This window comes from Curcuma longa, chromosome 11 (genome assembly GCF_044706935.1).
Source record: "Curcuma longa cultivar G26 ecotype Majalengka, Jawa Barat chromosome 11, ITB_CL_G26_1.1, whole genome shotgun sequence".
In the NCBI taxonomy this organism is placed as follows: domain Eukaryota; kingdom Viridiplantae; phylum Streptophyta; class Magnoliopsida; order Zingiberales; family Zingiberaceae; genus Curcuma; species Curcuma longa.
In genome coordinates, this window is record NC_133871.1 from 26,594,393 (window position 1) to 26,610,304 (window position 15,912).

Consider the following 15,912-nt stretch of genomic DNA (forward strand, 5'->3'; position numbering starts at 1 on the left):
TTTGTATTATTTTTTCTAACTCTTTATTTAAATTTATTTATTTAATTGATTTTATAAAAAATTAAATAAATAAACTGAATATCATTACATATGAATGATAAATAGTCCAATAAAAATTTGATTTTGTATTATTTTTTCTAACTCTTTATTTAATTTTATTTATTTAATTGATTTTATAAAAAATTAAATAAATAAACTGAATATCAAGCGCACGATCCAAACCCCTTCTTATTTCCAAGCCCTCAGATGAAGTTGGCTGTGATAGAAACCCTAGCGGCTTCATCGATCTGGTAGTCGTCGGCAGCGAGAGCAAGAGAGCAGATCGCAACCATGTCGATGTCGAAGGGTTCGAAGATGCTTCAGTACATCAACTACCGGATGCGCGTTACCATCCAGGACGGTCGCCAGCTCGTCGGCAAGTTCATGGCGTTCGACCGCCACATGAATCTTGTCCTCGGCGACTGCGAGGAGTTCCGGAAGCTCCCTCCCGCCAAGGGTGCCGCCAAGAAGGCCGACGGAGACCGAGAGGACCGCCGTACCCTCGGCCTTGTTCTCCTCCGTGGCGAGGAGGTCGTTTCCATGACCGTCGAGGGCCCCCCGCCTCCCGACGAGTCCCGCGCCAAGGCCAACGCCGCGGCTGGCCTCGCTGGACCTGGGGTAGGTCGCGCCGCTGGCCGTGGCATCCCCACGGCGCCCCTTGTCCAGGCACAGCCTGGTCTCGCTGGACCCGTCCGTGGCGTTGGCGGGCCAGCTCCTGGGATGATGCAGCCGCAGATCTCGCGGCCTTCTATTCCTCAGCTATCTGCGCCACCGATCGCGTATCCCCAAGTTCTCCGTCCGCCTGGCCCGGGGCAGGTTCCTGGTTTCCCAGGCCAGCCACCAGCAGTTGGCCAACGCCCACCTGCTGTCATGCCCATGCAGTTTGCTGCCAGGCCAGGAGGTCCACCCCCTCCATTCCCTATGCCCCCGCCTCAACTTGGTCAGAGGCCTCCATTCCCAATGCCTCCACCAGGTATGCGGCCTGGTATGCCTGCTCCTCTTCCCCCAAGGCCAGGTATGCCGCCGCCACCCGGTGGACAAGTCCCTATGTTTGCTCCGCCAAGACCTGGAATGCCGCCACCACCACCACCGAACCAACAGCAAGGCCCAAGCCAGTAGTGATTTATGTCCTGGTATGTTATTTGGCTCTTTTCTGTTCAAAATTATTCATTGTTCATATATTTGGGTCTTTTAGGATTATATGTCGAGTTTAATAATAATCTCTGTAATTTAGTAGCAACTTATTTATTTATTATCTATTGTATTTAGATATGTTTAGACTTTAGTGTTCTTAAATTAATGTAATTGCATGTTTTGATTAAATTGTTCACTTTTAATATTTTTCAAGATAGAAACATTAGATGTATACACATGAATTCTATATTATAAATGGGTTACTTAGCTTACGTTAAAAGGAGACAGTCTCCTTTTTGTGATGTGCATTCGTTATTAGAGATTCCTCATGATATATGCACAATAACATTTCTGTTCTCTTCACAACGATGCAAAGCTGATCTCAAGTAATTGTGCCTAACATGGCTTTATGAAGATCATACATTGTAAGCAAAGAGATGACACTCTTGGAATCACTGTAGTATAAATAAGATCAACAATGTTCTTTATGTTGGGTTCTCGACTTGGGTCCCTTCTTTTCATCCTATTTTGAGATCTTTTCATCTTATCTTTCAATTATTTAACTAAGATAAGTCATTGATGGTGCCACTGGCAAGAGTTGGATAAGTGAGAAATTTTGTTCTCACTCAATTTTAAAAAAAATTGCAGTTCTTGCGCTGTCCTTGTTTATTCCAAACCGATCAAGGTGATTCCCTCCAGTGCTGTAGATTCAAGCAAATTCTTTGGTTGATCCTTAGGTAATATTTAATTTCTTGTAAAATATCATCTGTCTCAGTCAATCTTGACCCAACTCAGTGGGTCTGGCTTGCATGTGCCTTATGCACCTGTTGCTATATGGAATTTATGGTATCAATTATTTGATGAATGCATCTGATTCTTTCACATAGCCTCACATTTACACAGTTTACATCATGGCCAATTTAGAAATTGATAAATTGATTTCATTGGACCAGAATTATTTGAGGGCAACATGATTCTTTTTGAAACAAGTATTTCTAAAAACTGACTTTGAGTGGGAAAATTGTTCTTCTATCACATGCTTCAGATGTAAATAGACAATTGGTGTGATTCAGTTAAATAGTCAAATTTTTATAAAAAGATGGTGATATGAAGAGACAGTTGCTTTCTAAGCTAGAGCAATCTGTCATGCAGATCAGAACATCATAAGATATGCCACTTGCATTTATTATTCAATATATTAGATAATATTAAGTGATAATGCACCTACTGTAACTCATAACAGTTGTATGCTCAGTACACTTATGCAATTCCATGTATATGCTCCACCATAAAATTTCTCAAGATTTATAGAGGATAAACCAATTTTGTTATCCTATCATCACTCTAGATGTGGCGCACTCAGACCTTTGACTGCTCTATTGTTTTTTCTTCAAATATCGCTAACTTTTTTTGCATAACTAAAAAAAACTTGCAGATGTGATGGTGAATCTTCTGCTTCTCTGCTATGTTTTAAAATCTGTTCTTTCCCTCTTTACAAATGAAAGAACAATTACAATAGTTAAATCTTTTTTTTTTCAATCTCAAATATTCTTATGACAACGTGGAAGTTTTTTTTCTTTCTTCGAACACCATTTCCAGCGTTTGATCATTTTATTCACATTTTCCCTTGACAGGTAGGAATCCTCGTCTTTTTGATATCCTTTGTAGGATTTGTTACTTCAGCTCTATCAGCTACTCCTGCAGGGAAGGTAAACCTTAGGTTTGGAGGTAACGGTGTGCAAACCGATACGTACTGTGTCTTACATTCAAAACTATGTCATGTAACTGCAAGTCTTTCGTATGCTACTGATGCTTAACTATGGAACCTTATGTGCCACCGATATTTGCTCTCAGAGCTTTGTCAACTTTGACTTTCCAAATTTCTCGCACCCCATATTTTGAAGTCTTTGATTGCAATTTTGTTAGTTGCTCATGCCACCAGCTGAATTTAGGTTTGTACATTTTGAATTTCTTCTGCTGCTAATATGTTGATTACCATTTCACTTGATTGATTTGGGCTCGTTCTCACTTGATGATGAATTTGAAGGTATTGGTTTTTACAATTTTTAATTGTTCTTTCTCACGAATTCAACTGATAGTTTAAGGCGTCAATATTCCTGTCAATGGGTTGGGCGTGCCAGAATGGCTTGAGCAAGGGTGCCTCATATTAAGGCAACAAATATCATTGGTGTTATAGGATGAGATTAGAGATTATTATTTTATTTTTTAATAATTCAGATGTTCAGGTGAATTAATTTTGAGCTAGACGTTTTTTTTTAATTTATAATTTAGCTCAAATTTAATAATAATATTTATGTTGACATGATCAATATAGCCAGAGAGAACTAGGGCAGGGTGAAATGCACGCGATCTGATTTGTTGCAATCTTACAGCGTAAGCAATGACGCATCCGATTTGAGAAAGGCTAAACCCGGCCACACAGCGGTGAACCGGAGACCCATTCAATCAACGGCGTTACATCAATACAACACAACCACATAATTTTTTAAAATACATTTTATTAATTCCTCTTCTGCCGATCGAGGAAAGCGAGATGGATCAAGCGGTAATAACGTATCCTCCGTTGGCTCGGACCACCTGGCCGTTCACCCACTCGCCGCCGTCGGTGCACAGGAACCCCACCACCGGCGCGATATCCTCCACCTCCCCCAGACGTCGCAGCGGACACTCCTCCACTATCCTCTTCACCAACTCGTCGCTCTTCCCCACGAAGAACATCTCCGTCGCCACCGGCCCCGGCGCCACGCAGTTGGCCGTGATCCCCGTCCCCTTCAGCTCCTTCGCCAGCACCTTCACCGTCGCCTCAACCGCCGCCTTCGACGCCACGTACGCCCCATACCCTGGCCGGAGCGCTCCCACTAGTGAGGACGTGATGCACACGATCCGCCCGCCACCGCCGCGCACGAGCCGATTCGCAGCCTCCCGGCAGCAGAGGAAGGTCCCTCGGGTGTTGACAGCGAAGATGCGGTCCCAGTCCTCTTCGGTGGTGGAGGCCAAGGTCGGGTACTTGTGGTCGATGACGCCGGCGCACGCGATGAAGATGTGGGCGCGGCCGCCGAAGGCGGACTCCGCGGCGTCGAAGATCGATTTGACTGCGTCGGCGTCGGAGACGTCCGCGCGGACGGTGATGGCGCGGGCGGATTGGTGGGAGGAGGAGTTGATCTCGGCGGCGAGCTGATCGGCGGCCGCGGAGTTGGAGGCGTAGACGAGGGCGAGGGAGGCGCCGAGGGAGGCAAGGTGGGAGGCGATAGCGCGGCCGATGCCGCGCGAGGCGCCGGTGACGATGGCTACGCGGCCGGAGAGAGGGAGGGCGGCGGCCATGTAGCGGATCGGCTTAGGGTAGGGCCGAAGCGGTAACCTAAGCAAGCAAGCAAGCAAAATCCCATCGAAGCGTGGAAGGACACCCACTCTATTTATAGGGGAAAAGCCACCTAAAGTGCCACATGAAGACTTCTAGTCATTTTATTCGTCATCGTTAAGCTTGACGAGAAGTAACAAAAGGGGAAAAACGAGATTGGATCACCACCTGGCCGTTCACCCACTCGCCGCCGTCGGTGCACAGAAACCCCACCACCGGCGCGATATCCTCCACCTCCCCCAGACGTCCCAGCGGACACTCCTCCACTATCCTCTTCATCAACTCGTCGCTCTTCCCCGCGAAGAACATCTCCGTCGCCACCGGCCCCGGCGCCTCGCAGTTGGCTGTGATCCCCGTCCGCTTCAGCTCCTTCGCCAGCACCTTCACCATCGCCTCAACCGCCGCCTTCGACGCCACGTACGTACGCTCTGTTTGGATGGGACGAGCACTAATGAAAAGAAAGGGAGGGAAAAGAAAAAAAATAGAGAGGAAGAGAAGTATTTAGGAGGGGTTTGATTTGATATTTTTTTTTTTATTTTTATATTCTTTAAAAATTATTATTTACTTTGTGTTTTTCAATCTTATTTTTTTTTAAAATTAAAAGTCATTTTTTAAAAAAATAAAAAATGATAAAATATCATTTTATGTGGAGAATGGAAAATGCGGTCGACAATTAGAAAACACGAAACGCACTACGCTGCACGCCCAACTCCAAATTTCTCCTCGACAAACCTCATCGTTCCTTTTCAATTTTTCCGCAAGCAAGCCGATGTCGTAGCAGAGGCCGTCAAAGGATCGCGATGAAGGCGAACGAGCTCTCTGTCCTTGCCTTCTCCTCTAGCGGAAAGCCTGTCTCCTTCGGCCACCCCTCCGTCGATTCCGTGCTCTCCCGCTTCCTCTCCGCCTAGCTCGCATGCTCCCCCTTGGCACCACCCCCTCGTCGGGGCTTGGTTCGGGGGCTCGGTCGGCAGGAGTTGCAGCTCGCGGAGATGCTCGAGGCAGAGAGGAGGAGGAATGCGGCCCTTGAGGCGGTGATTTTTAGATCGTGAAACTCGGTGGCCAACCTGCTAGATGCCGACGTCGAGGCGCTCGAGTTGGCTGAGCTCGACCTGCTGCAGAGCACATTGGAGCGGGTGCAAGCGAAGGCGGCGAGCAAGGTGGAGCAACTGGCCGTCGAGGCTTTGCAACCTTCGAGCATGGCGATCAACGCATCTGCCTTTCTCGCCGCCATGGTGGCAGCTCCAAATTTATTGGATTTTAGATGTGCACCTCAAGGCTATGACTTCTAGTGTTGTATCACTTAATTTCGATTGCATTTTGTAATAATTTGATAGTTTCTATATTCTAAAATCATTTGTAATTTTTTTAAATAATTTAAAGTGTTCGAATTTCGCTTAGTTAATATTAAAGATAGATGACTCTTGGTTTGTCATCAAATAAATTATGAGCATTGAGATGAATTAGCATGATGAAATGGAAGTTATTGGCACAGGGCAAGAGTTGGTCGTAGACGATGATAATCCACTTTCTTGAATACACAAAGAAGCATTAGAAATATTACTCTTCTGATGCATAATTTTAATTGCATGTTATGCGATGCATAAATTCATACGTCGATATTATACAATGGAAGATATTTTCTTATATTGCATATTAAGATGGTATTTTTATTAAAAATATATATTTATTTGTAATTTTTTATATTAACAAATCAAATGTATTTTTAATTTTTTTTAGAAAATAGAAAACAACATATCGTACCAAACACATTTTCTGTTTTCTAAAAATGTGATCAAAAAAATTGAAAAATAGAAAAAAAAATAAAAAATAGAAAATAGAAAAAAAAATTCAAACCAAACACCCCCTTATATTCTCTTTATTTGGGAGGAAAGGAAAGTTCATTAACGTACTTGTTTGGGAAGAAAGAAAAGGGAATGAATGTTAAATATATAAAATTATATAATCTATATATATATAAAAACAGAGTTGTCTGTCCAAAAATTTCCCGCCTAAACATTAATTATAGACATATTTAACTATATGGAAACAAACTTACACCCATCGAGGACCGCAAAAATCTTTCATACAATTAATATTTATCTATACGGAAACAATTTAAGGAACCTAATTTTTGGGGACCTAATATAGCTACACTCAACTCTTTAGTTTCAATCAAATCTTTTATTATGAAAATAATAAATTATATATGCAGTGAACCTAATTTAAGAAAGATGTCATGAATCTGTGTATTTTGCATACAATTAATATTTATCTATATGAAAATAATTAATCATATATGCAGTGAACCTAATTTAAGGAAGATGTCTTGAATCTCTGTATTTTGCATATTAATGATTTTTTACAACTCGAACGGACATACATTTTATTTTTAATTAAGTTATGAAAATGTAGCCTTAGTTAATGTATTTAAATAATTATGTATTACATATCAATTATTATTATTTTTTACCTGATATAGAAATATTTATCTTATGAATTATCATTATAATTGTTTTACACAAATAGTATGATTTTTTAATTCAATAAAGTATTTATTTTTCATTTTTGTCTGATTTAAATGATTTGAGTTATATCTAAAACTTATATATGGTAAAGATTACCATATTTGATTGTAAAATATCATTTAATGTTGCAAAGCTAATAAAATGTTATTAATAATTGAAATGACCTTAATTAAAGATTACCATATAAATTAAAAAATGAAGATTCATCGATATTATTCAATTTTGATATTTATGACATTGAAGAGATTTTGAAAATCGTGAAAAGATTAGTGCTCTCTTTGATTGTTGATACTTTCCATCTTTTACAATATTAATTAAAAATTCATCTTAGAATTTAAATGATATTGATATCGTTAGACTTAATTTGTGCAACACTCCATGATTTAAGTTACACAAATTAAATATTACCACCTTTGAAATACCACATATTCCAAAGTTTCAAGGTCCTGCCTTAAATTATATTTAATGTCATCAATAAAATTACCATCTTTTTCGATTTAAACTTTTCAAATTCCTCTTCAATACACTCTATAAATTAAGACTGTAATATCTTTACTCACTCACTTTAGATTGAAATAAAAAAATGGCTCCTCTGTTTAATCTTATCCGAGAGGTTAACCGTTCGAAAATGCAGTGGGCGTTGAAACTCCGATTAGTTCGTTGTTACGATCTACCTGCATATGGAAACAATGGAGATTTTAGCTTGGAGTGTGTCTTTCGTGATAAAGAGGTTGTATATATATTTTTTACGTATATATTTGATTATTGTTCAAAAATATAAATATTTACTCTTTCTAAATATTTATAGGGTGAACGCATACATGGAACAATAAAACGTCCGATCATGGAGAAAGTGAAACCCATTCTATTAGAAGGTCATGTATTTGCCATAAAAAATATCATTGTTGCAGAGAATCGAATGAAGTATAAGACAACAACAAACAAATACAAGATCAATTTTATTGCAAAAACTCATGTATGCGAAATTTTTGATGATACATTTCCATCGATGATGTATGAATTCAAGTCTTTTAGTGAACTGAAGGAGACAGATTCTGTTAATGAGAACATACTTTTTGGTAAGTTAATTTATTTTTTTATTTCATGATTAATTGATCGAACATTTTATCTTATAGCTTAAATTTTTTTTTGAGATGTCATTGACAAAATGGTTGCACGAGAATCGCCTCAAAGTAAAGAATTTGGTGGCCGTCTTACAAAACTTCTTGATTTTATCTTAGAAAATTCGGAGTAAGTATTGTTTTATTATTCTTTTAATTTATGGAAAGACTTTGTCAATGACATTATGACATATTACATCTAATATTTTAATATTTTTTAATAATCAATTATTTTACTATTTTCAGGAACAATAAGATATCATATACTTTGTGAGGAGACTTTGTCAATGACATCATGACATACTTGGAAAAAATAGGTGAAGAACCGTTGTTATCGTTCTACAAATGTGTCGAGCAAAAAAAAAATTAATTAGTTGTTATCATTGTTATTTATATTTTAATTATTTATTCAAACGTTCATACTTACTAATTTTAATTATTAATTATATAAAAAAATTTCCCGTGCATTGCACGGGTGAAATACTAGTAAATATACGAAATACAGAATCTGTATACTTTGGTATGACAAAAGATTAAATCAAAATTTTTTATATATTTTTATAAAAATTTACGACGAAGGTCGACATCAACGAGTGCGAGCGATGAGATCCTGTGATGACTGTGTTATGTGATGAAGAGCAACGGTGCAAAAACCTAATTAATAGATGAGTTATTTTAATAATTAATATTTTAACGTAAGGATAAAATTAGAATAAATATTTTTTAAGTTTTTCTTCCCTTTCCTTACACCCCAAATTGGGGTGTAAAGAATTATGTCAATTCATAGGCATGCAAAGAGAAAGCTTACCCTTCTCTTTTCTTTCCCTCCTTAACTCATTTCATCCCAAACAAAGGTAAATTTTTTTCCCCTTCCTTACGCTTCTCTCCCCTTCCCTCATCTCCTCCCAAACGAACTGTTACGATCTATTTGGAGATGAGAGAATGTTTGGATGGGATGAGAGAAGGATCGGAAAGGGGAAGGAGAAGAAGACAAATATTTATATTCTTCTTGGTTGGGAGGAAAGGAAAATTTATTAATATAGAAGAAAGGAAATAAAATGAAGATTAAATATATAAAATTATAAAAATATTTTTATTTTTAAAAATAAATTTAAATATGGAAAAAAAATGTGTATAACTCATTAAATCGATATGAGATTTTTCTTATCAAAATCACCTTGTGAGATCAACTAAAATTAATATTTATGATTTAAATAAATAAAAAATTTTAAAAAATAATAAATAGACATACAATAAGCATGTGAAATATAGAATCTGTATAGTTTGGTATGATAAATGATAAATTAGTAATTTTTATGTATATTTTTATAAAAATTCACTGATGTAAGAATGGAGCGAAAAGATCATGCTCAGCGAGAGAAATTTAAAAAATTTAGATTAAATAAATTGAATAAGTTATTTGAGAATTAATATTTTAAAATAAAAATAAAATTGGAACAAAATTTAAATTTATCTTTCTTTTACTTACATCTTAAATTAGAGTGTAAGAAAATCTCCATTCTCATAGGTATGAAAAGTTAAAACTTACCTTTCTCTTCTATTCCCTCACTCCTTTCCAAACAATGTTAAAAGTTCTCTTTCTCTTATTTACCCTTCCTTCCTCTCCTCTCAAACAAAACATTAGTAATGTCCCACTCCCTCTCTATCCTGTGCACGACATCAATCCGTGACTGAGTGTTTGAGGCATCTAGATTCCTAATCATTTTCGAATGCTCCGACTCGATCGAATACGCACTTAGTCGCAAATACTGTGCAGCAGAAGGTGCACAGTATATCATCTTCCTGTATGTATATATATTTAATTTTTAAAATCATAATTAAAATAAATATTACCTATTAATTTCACTATTTTAATTGAAGATTTTTTAGTAAAAATCACGATGGCGTCCCCTTTTCACACGTCAACCCTTCATTCCTAATTGAAGTCAAATGGACTATCGAAATAATTTTATACTATTTAACTATTAAATAGTATAAAAATTAATAATTAACTTCTATAATTATAAAAATTAATTTCTACGCATTATAAAAGTTAATTGTTTTATGATAATTATAATTAAATAATATTTATTTGAAATATAATAAATATTGAGGTTTAATCCCACATTTGTATTTTAGGTTTAAAATTCCTATATTGAGTTCTATACAATACATGTAATTATCTCTTTACAACATATGCAATGCAATAGAATATTTCCTATCCCCCAATTTAACTTTCTTCAATTTTTATAGCACTATTTCAACATCCATTGAATCAAAAGGACAGAAAAAAGAAGAGATGTTAGTTCATCTTCACAATTATGTTAGTTTTGGAGGTTATAAGTTTGTGGTGTTCTAATTCGTACATTTAATTTCCTGATCATTCAAGTTTAGCCCAATTTCCAAATAAAAATCAATTTTATTTACACCTTTTAGTTCTGTTAATTGACCAGCTAAAATTTAAATAAAACTAATAGTTTGTATGTACAATTGAAACTTCTAAAGTCTGCTAAATTTTTGTAACCACCCTGACAGTGTTTTCTATATACAGTAACGTTACTTTAGAAATATTGTTGAGTTGTGGACCTTCAAACTTCTGAGACGTACAAATAAGGAAAGAACTTCTCCGTTTGACAAGTGTGTTTGAATAAAATAGTCATTCTTTTCCTTTTATCTTGTTAGATGATTTTAGGCTTCTTTCAAAAGGGCTATTTTCAGCTTGTAACGTTGTTAATTACTCAAATGATTAATAGAGGCTATAGCTGTTAATTTCGGTTAGATCCGTCGGGTTGGCCCACCCCGCCAAGTAATTTAGACGGATTGGGTTGAAATTTTATCAACCTATTTTAATATGGGTTCAGATGGGTCAGCCCGCCTAGGCCCGCGGTGGGCTTGGGTTGACCTGCGGATTGAGAAAGTTTATTTATTTATTTTAAATTTTAAAATTAAAGTAGAAAACTCAATAAATGAGTGAGTTTGATTCATTTAAATTACAATTCAAACTTAAAAATTATAATTCAAACTTAAAAATTTAATTTAATCAATTTAAATTATAATTAAAATTTAAATTTTTTAATAATTTTAGTATTTTTTTATTTTTTAATAGGCCCACGGATTGATCCGTCTAATCCGCGGTCCGCCTTGAGTTGGATTGAGTTGAAAAGTTCACAATCCGCTCAATTGGTGGGTTGGCAGGTCTCGTCCCGCCATATAATGGATCTGGTATGAGTTGGCCTGCCCCGCCGTGGGTTGACCCGTTTGACGGCTCAGAGAGAACTAGAGCAGGATGAGATTCATACAATCCGATTTGTTGCAATCTTACAGCGTAAGCAATGACGCATCCGATTTGAGAAAGACTAAAGCCGGCCAACACAGCGGTGAACCAGAGATCCATTCAATCATCGGCGTTACATCAACACAACAAAAGCCAACAACGACACAATTTTTAAAAATACATTTTATTAATTTCCTCCTCTGCCGATCGAGGAAAGCGAGATGGATCAAGCGGTAATCACGGCGCCGCCGTTGGCTCGGACCACCTGCCCGTTCACCCACACACCGCCGTCCGCGCACAGGAACCCCACCACCGGCGCTATGTCTCCCACCTCCCCCAGACGTCCCAGCGGACACTCCTCCACTATCCTCTTCACCAACTCGTCGCTCTTCCCCGCGAAGAACATCTCCGTCGCCACCGGCCCCGGCGCCACGCAGTTGGCCGTGATCCCCGTCCCCTTCAACTCCTTCGCCGGCACCTTCACCATCGCCTCAACCGCCGCCTTCGACGCCACGTACGCCGCATACCCGGGCCGGAGCGCTCCCACTACTGAGGACGTGATGCACACGATCCGCCCGCCGCCGCCGCGCGCGAGCCGATTCGCGGCCTCCCGGCAGCAGAGGAAGGCCCCTCGGGTGTTGACGGCGAAGGTGCGGTCCCAGTCCTCTTCGGTGGTGGCGGCCAAGGTCGGGTACTTGTCGTCGAGGACGCCGGCGCAGGCGATGAGGATGTGGGCGCGGCCGCCGAAGGCGGACTCCGCGGCGTCGAAGATCGATTTGACTGCGTCGGCGTCGGAGACGTCCGCGCGGACGGTGATGGCGCGGGTGGATTGGTGGGAGGAGGAGTTGAGCTCGGCGGCGAGCTGATCGGCGGCCGCGGAGTTGGAGGCGTAGACGAGGGCGAGGGAGGCGCCGAGGGAGGCAAGGTGGGAGGCGATCGCGCGGCCGATGCCGCGCGAGGCGCCGGTGACGATGGCTACGCGGCCAGAGAGAGGGAGGGCGGCGGCCATGTAGTGGATTGGCTTAGCCGCTTAGGGTTACTATATTAGGGCCGACGCGTTAACCTAAGCAAGCAAGCAAAATCCCATCGAAGCGTGGAAGGACACCCACTCCATTTATAGGGAAAAAACCACCTAAAGGGCAACATGAAGACTTACAGCCATTTTATTCGTCATCGTTAAACTTGACGAGAAGTCAAAAAGGGAAAAAACGAGATTGGATCAAATTAAACGTATCCTCCATTGGCTCGGACCACCTGCCCGTTCACCCACTCGCCGCCGTCGGTGCACAGGAACCCCACCACCGGCGCGATGTCCTCCACCTCCCCCAGACGTCCCAGCGGACACTCCTCCACTACCTTCTTCACCAACTCGTCGCTCTTCCCCGCGAAGAACATCTCCGTCGCCACCGGCCCCGGCGCCACGCAGTTGGCTGTGATCCCCGTCCCCTTCAGCTCCTTCGCCAGCACCTTCACCATCGCCTCAACCGCCGCCTTCGACGACACGTACGCCGCGTATCGTGGCCGGAGCGATGCCACTGTCGAGGACGTGATGCACACGATCCGACCCCCGCCGCCGCGCACGAGCCGATTCGCGGCCTCCCGGCAGCAGAGGAAGGCCCCTCGGGTGTTGACGGCGAAGGTGCGGTCCCAGTCCTCGTCGGTAGTGGCGGCCAAGGTCGGGTACTTGTCGTCGAGGACGCCGGCGCACGCGATGAAGATGTGGGCGCGGCCGCCGAAGGCGGACTCGGCGGCGTCGAAGAGGGATTTGACTGCGTCGGCGTCGGAGACGTCCGCGCGGACGGAAACGGCGCGGGGAGATTGATCTGAGGAGGAGTTAATCTGGGAAGCGTGTTGGTCAGCAGCGACGGAGTTGGAGGAATAGCCGAGGACGACGGAGGCGCCGAGGGAGGCAAGGTGTGTGGCGATGGCGCGGCCGATGCCGCGGGAGGCCCCCGTGACGATGGCGACGCGACCAGAGAGGGCAAGGGCGGCGGCCATGGAGTCGATTAGGGTTTTAATTTGGGGATGAATAGGAAGGAGGCTGGAAGCCAAGCAAAATCCCTTGCAATCGGGGAAATGACAGTTTGGTCCAATGAAAGGTACGTACCTCCATCTAAAGCTTTAGAAATGTCCCACGCTCTATCCCTATGCGACATCCATCCGTCATTAAGTGTACGAGACACCAAATCACTTTCAAATCCTTTTTAATCAAGATAAATAATAGACAGTGTAAAAAAATATAATATAAAATTAACATGACACACTATATATAATAGATGTGGGAGTCATGTCGATTTTATACTTTATTTTTTTATATTGTTGATACCGGTACATAAATGACGTGGTTCTTTCTCTAAGATAAAAGTCAAGGGTCAAGGGGGAGTCAAGAATGAGTCTGATTTGACAAGGCTAGTCAAATGGGCTGATTAATATTTGTCTTTTGTAGATTCAACAAACCACACATGTTCCAAGACAACCTTTATAAAGTTGTCATAGAAGATGCTCTTTTCCCTGCACATAATGCCAAAAGGAAGCAAAAAGAAAAAAGATATGTCAGATTTGGTCTCCTTGTGTGTCTACATAAGGAAGAGCTCTAGCAAAGAGGCAGGGGGGCTTCTTCCTGAGGATCATCTTCTTCCTCTCGCTGGAGGTTCTTCTTCTCCTCCGGGGGGTTGCTTCTTCTTCTTCCAATGGAGGGCTGCTGGGAAACTGCTTCTTCCCCTTCTTCCAAGAGGGGACACTTCTTCTTCTAGACAGGTTATGCATTTCAGGTGGAGACCTCTTCTTCGGAAAGGAAGCTCTTCTTCTTCTCCCTCTTGAGGGGCTGGTTCAACTTTCTAAACTCTTCTTCTTCTTTTCCATTTTCATTCTCCCTCCGCCGGAATACTGACTTGAGCGTCGGAGTGGCCCGCCGGGACTTCCCGGCACCCCTCTCACCCCCTGTTTAAGTGCATTTCAGGTCCTCATCACCCTGTCCCTTCAACTCCACTAGGAATCGGTACCCGTCGGATCGTTCGTTGACTGGTGGCTTGACTATCGTCGTTTTTTGGCCGGAACAATTGTATATCATTGTTCTTTAATCAATTGAACGCGCAATTGCTTTTGATTGGACGGGGATGAAAGTAGATTCATTAATGAGAGATGAAAGGAGAGAAAGTAAGAGAAGAAAAGTATTTATATTCTTTTTATTTAGAAAAAAATTTATTAACATGTTGCTTTATTTGAGAGAAAAAAAATATATTAAATATATAAAATTATAAAAATATTATTATTTTTAAAAATAAATTTACATGTGAAAATATATGTATAACTTATTAAACCTATTGATATAAGATTTTTCTTATCAAAATCATCTTATAAGACCGACTAAAATTAATATTTACGACTTAAATAAATAAATAAATTTAAAATATAATAAGTAGACATATAATAAATATATAAAATATAAAATCTGTATACTTTGATACGATAAAAGATAAGTCAGTATTTTTTACATATATTTCTATAAAAATTTATTAATGGAAAAAAAGTAAAAAAGATCATACTCAGTGAGAAAATTTTTTAAAATTTAGATTAAATAAATTATTTGAAAATTAATATTTAAAACAGGATAAAATTGGAACAAACAATATTTAGAGTTATCTTTCTTTTTTACATCCCAAATTAGAATGTAGAAAAATCTTTGGGTGTTAAAACTTACTTTTCCTCTTCTTCTCTCATTTCTTTCCAAACAAGGTTTAAAATTTTCTTCCCCTTATTTACCCTTCTTCCCCTCTTATCACCTCCTCCCAAACAATACTGTGCATGAAAAGGTGCACAGTACCTACATAAATTTAATTTTTTAAATCGTAATTAAAATAAATATTATCTATTAATTTCACTATTTTAATTGAAGATTTTAAGTGAAAATTACAATGGGTCCCCTTTTCACATATAACCTCTCATTTCTAATTGAAGTCAACGAAATAATTTTATATTATTAATTATTAAATCATATAAAAATTAATAATTAATTTTTTAAATAAAAGTTAATAATTAATTTTTATAATTATAGAAGTTAATTGTTTTATGATCAATTATGATTAGATAATATTTATTTAAAATATAATAAGTATTATGGAATTTTATCGATATTATTTTAATTATATTATCATTTAAAGAAGTAAAGTTAAAATAATATAAAATAATTATTATAGAAACTAACAATTACTTTTATAATATGTAAAAATTAATTATTAGTTTATACAATTATAGAAGCTAATTGTTACTAATTTTTATATGACCGAATAATTAAAGATTGTAAAGGTATTTCAGACAGTTCAAATCAAATGAATTGTTCATTTGGACTTTAATTAAAAATGCTTCAAATAAAATGAATTGTTTATTTGAGTTTAATTAAAAAACTGAAACGTTCGACGAAAATGCAAATGACGATGTTCA

The 15,912-nt window shown here is 39.3% G+C and overlaps 4 protein-coding genes and 1 pseudogene across 4 annotated transcripts; 2 read left to right on the forward strand and 3 right to left on the reverse strand.

The window, feature by feature from the left end:
- Positions 1–250: 250 nt before the first annotated feature.
- Positions 251–3,056, forward strand: LOC141840366 (uncharacterized). Its single transcript, XM_074728334.1, has 2 exons — positions 251–1,172; positions 2,808–3,056. The coding sequence occupies exon 1, from the start codon at positions 331–333 to the stop codon at positions 1,156–1,158; it is 828 nt and encodes a 275-aa protein (XP_074584435.1). The 5' UTR covers positions 251–330; the 3' UTR covers positions 1,159–1,172; positions 2,808–3,056.
- Positions 3,057–3,590: 534 nt separating this feature from the next.
- Positions 3,591–4,555, reverse strand: LOC141839807 (NADPH-dependent aldehyde reductase-like protein, chloroplastic). Its single transcript, XM_074727638.1, has one exon. The coding sequence runs from the start codon at positions 4,513–4,515 to the stop codon at positions 3,733–3,735; it is 783 nt and encodes a 260-aa protein (XP_074583739.1). The 5' UTR covers positions 4,516–4,555; the 3' UTR covers positions 3,591–3,732.
- A 797-nt stretch (positions 4,556–5,352) lies between these two features.
- On the forward strand, positions 5,353–5,841 carry LOC141837473 (agamous-like MADS-box protein AGL62; annotated as a pseudogene).
- A 5,702-nt stretch (positions 5,842–11,543) lies between these two features.
- Positions 11,544–12,553, reverse strand: LOC141838963 (NADPH-dependent aldehyde reductase-like protein, chloroplastic). The gene has a single exon (XM_074726600.1). It carries the CDS (start codon positions 12,479–12,481, stop codon positions 11,699–11,701), a length of 783 nt encoding a protein of 260 aa, XP_074582701.1. The 5' UTR covers positions 12,482–12,553; the 3' UTR covers positions 11,544–11,698.
- A 9-nt stretch (positions 12,554–12,562) lies between these two features.
- LOC141838964 (NADPH-dependent aldehyde reductase-like protein, chloroplastic) lies at positions 12,563–13,549 on the reverse strand. Its single transcript, XM_074726601.1, has one exon. It carries the CDS (start codon positions 13,468–13,470, stop codon positions 12,697–12,699), a length of 774 nt encoding a protein of 257 aa, XP_074582702.1. The 5' UTR covers positions 13,471–13,549; the 3' UTR covers positions 12,563–12,696.
- Positions 13,550–15,912: the final 2,363 nt, after the last annotated feature.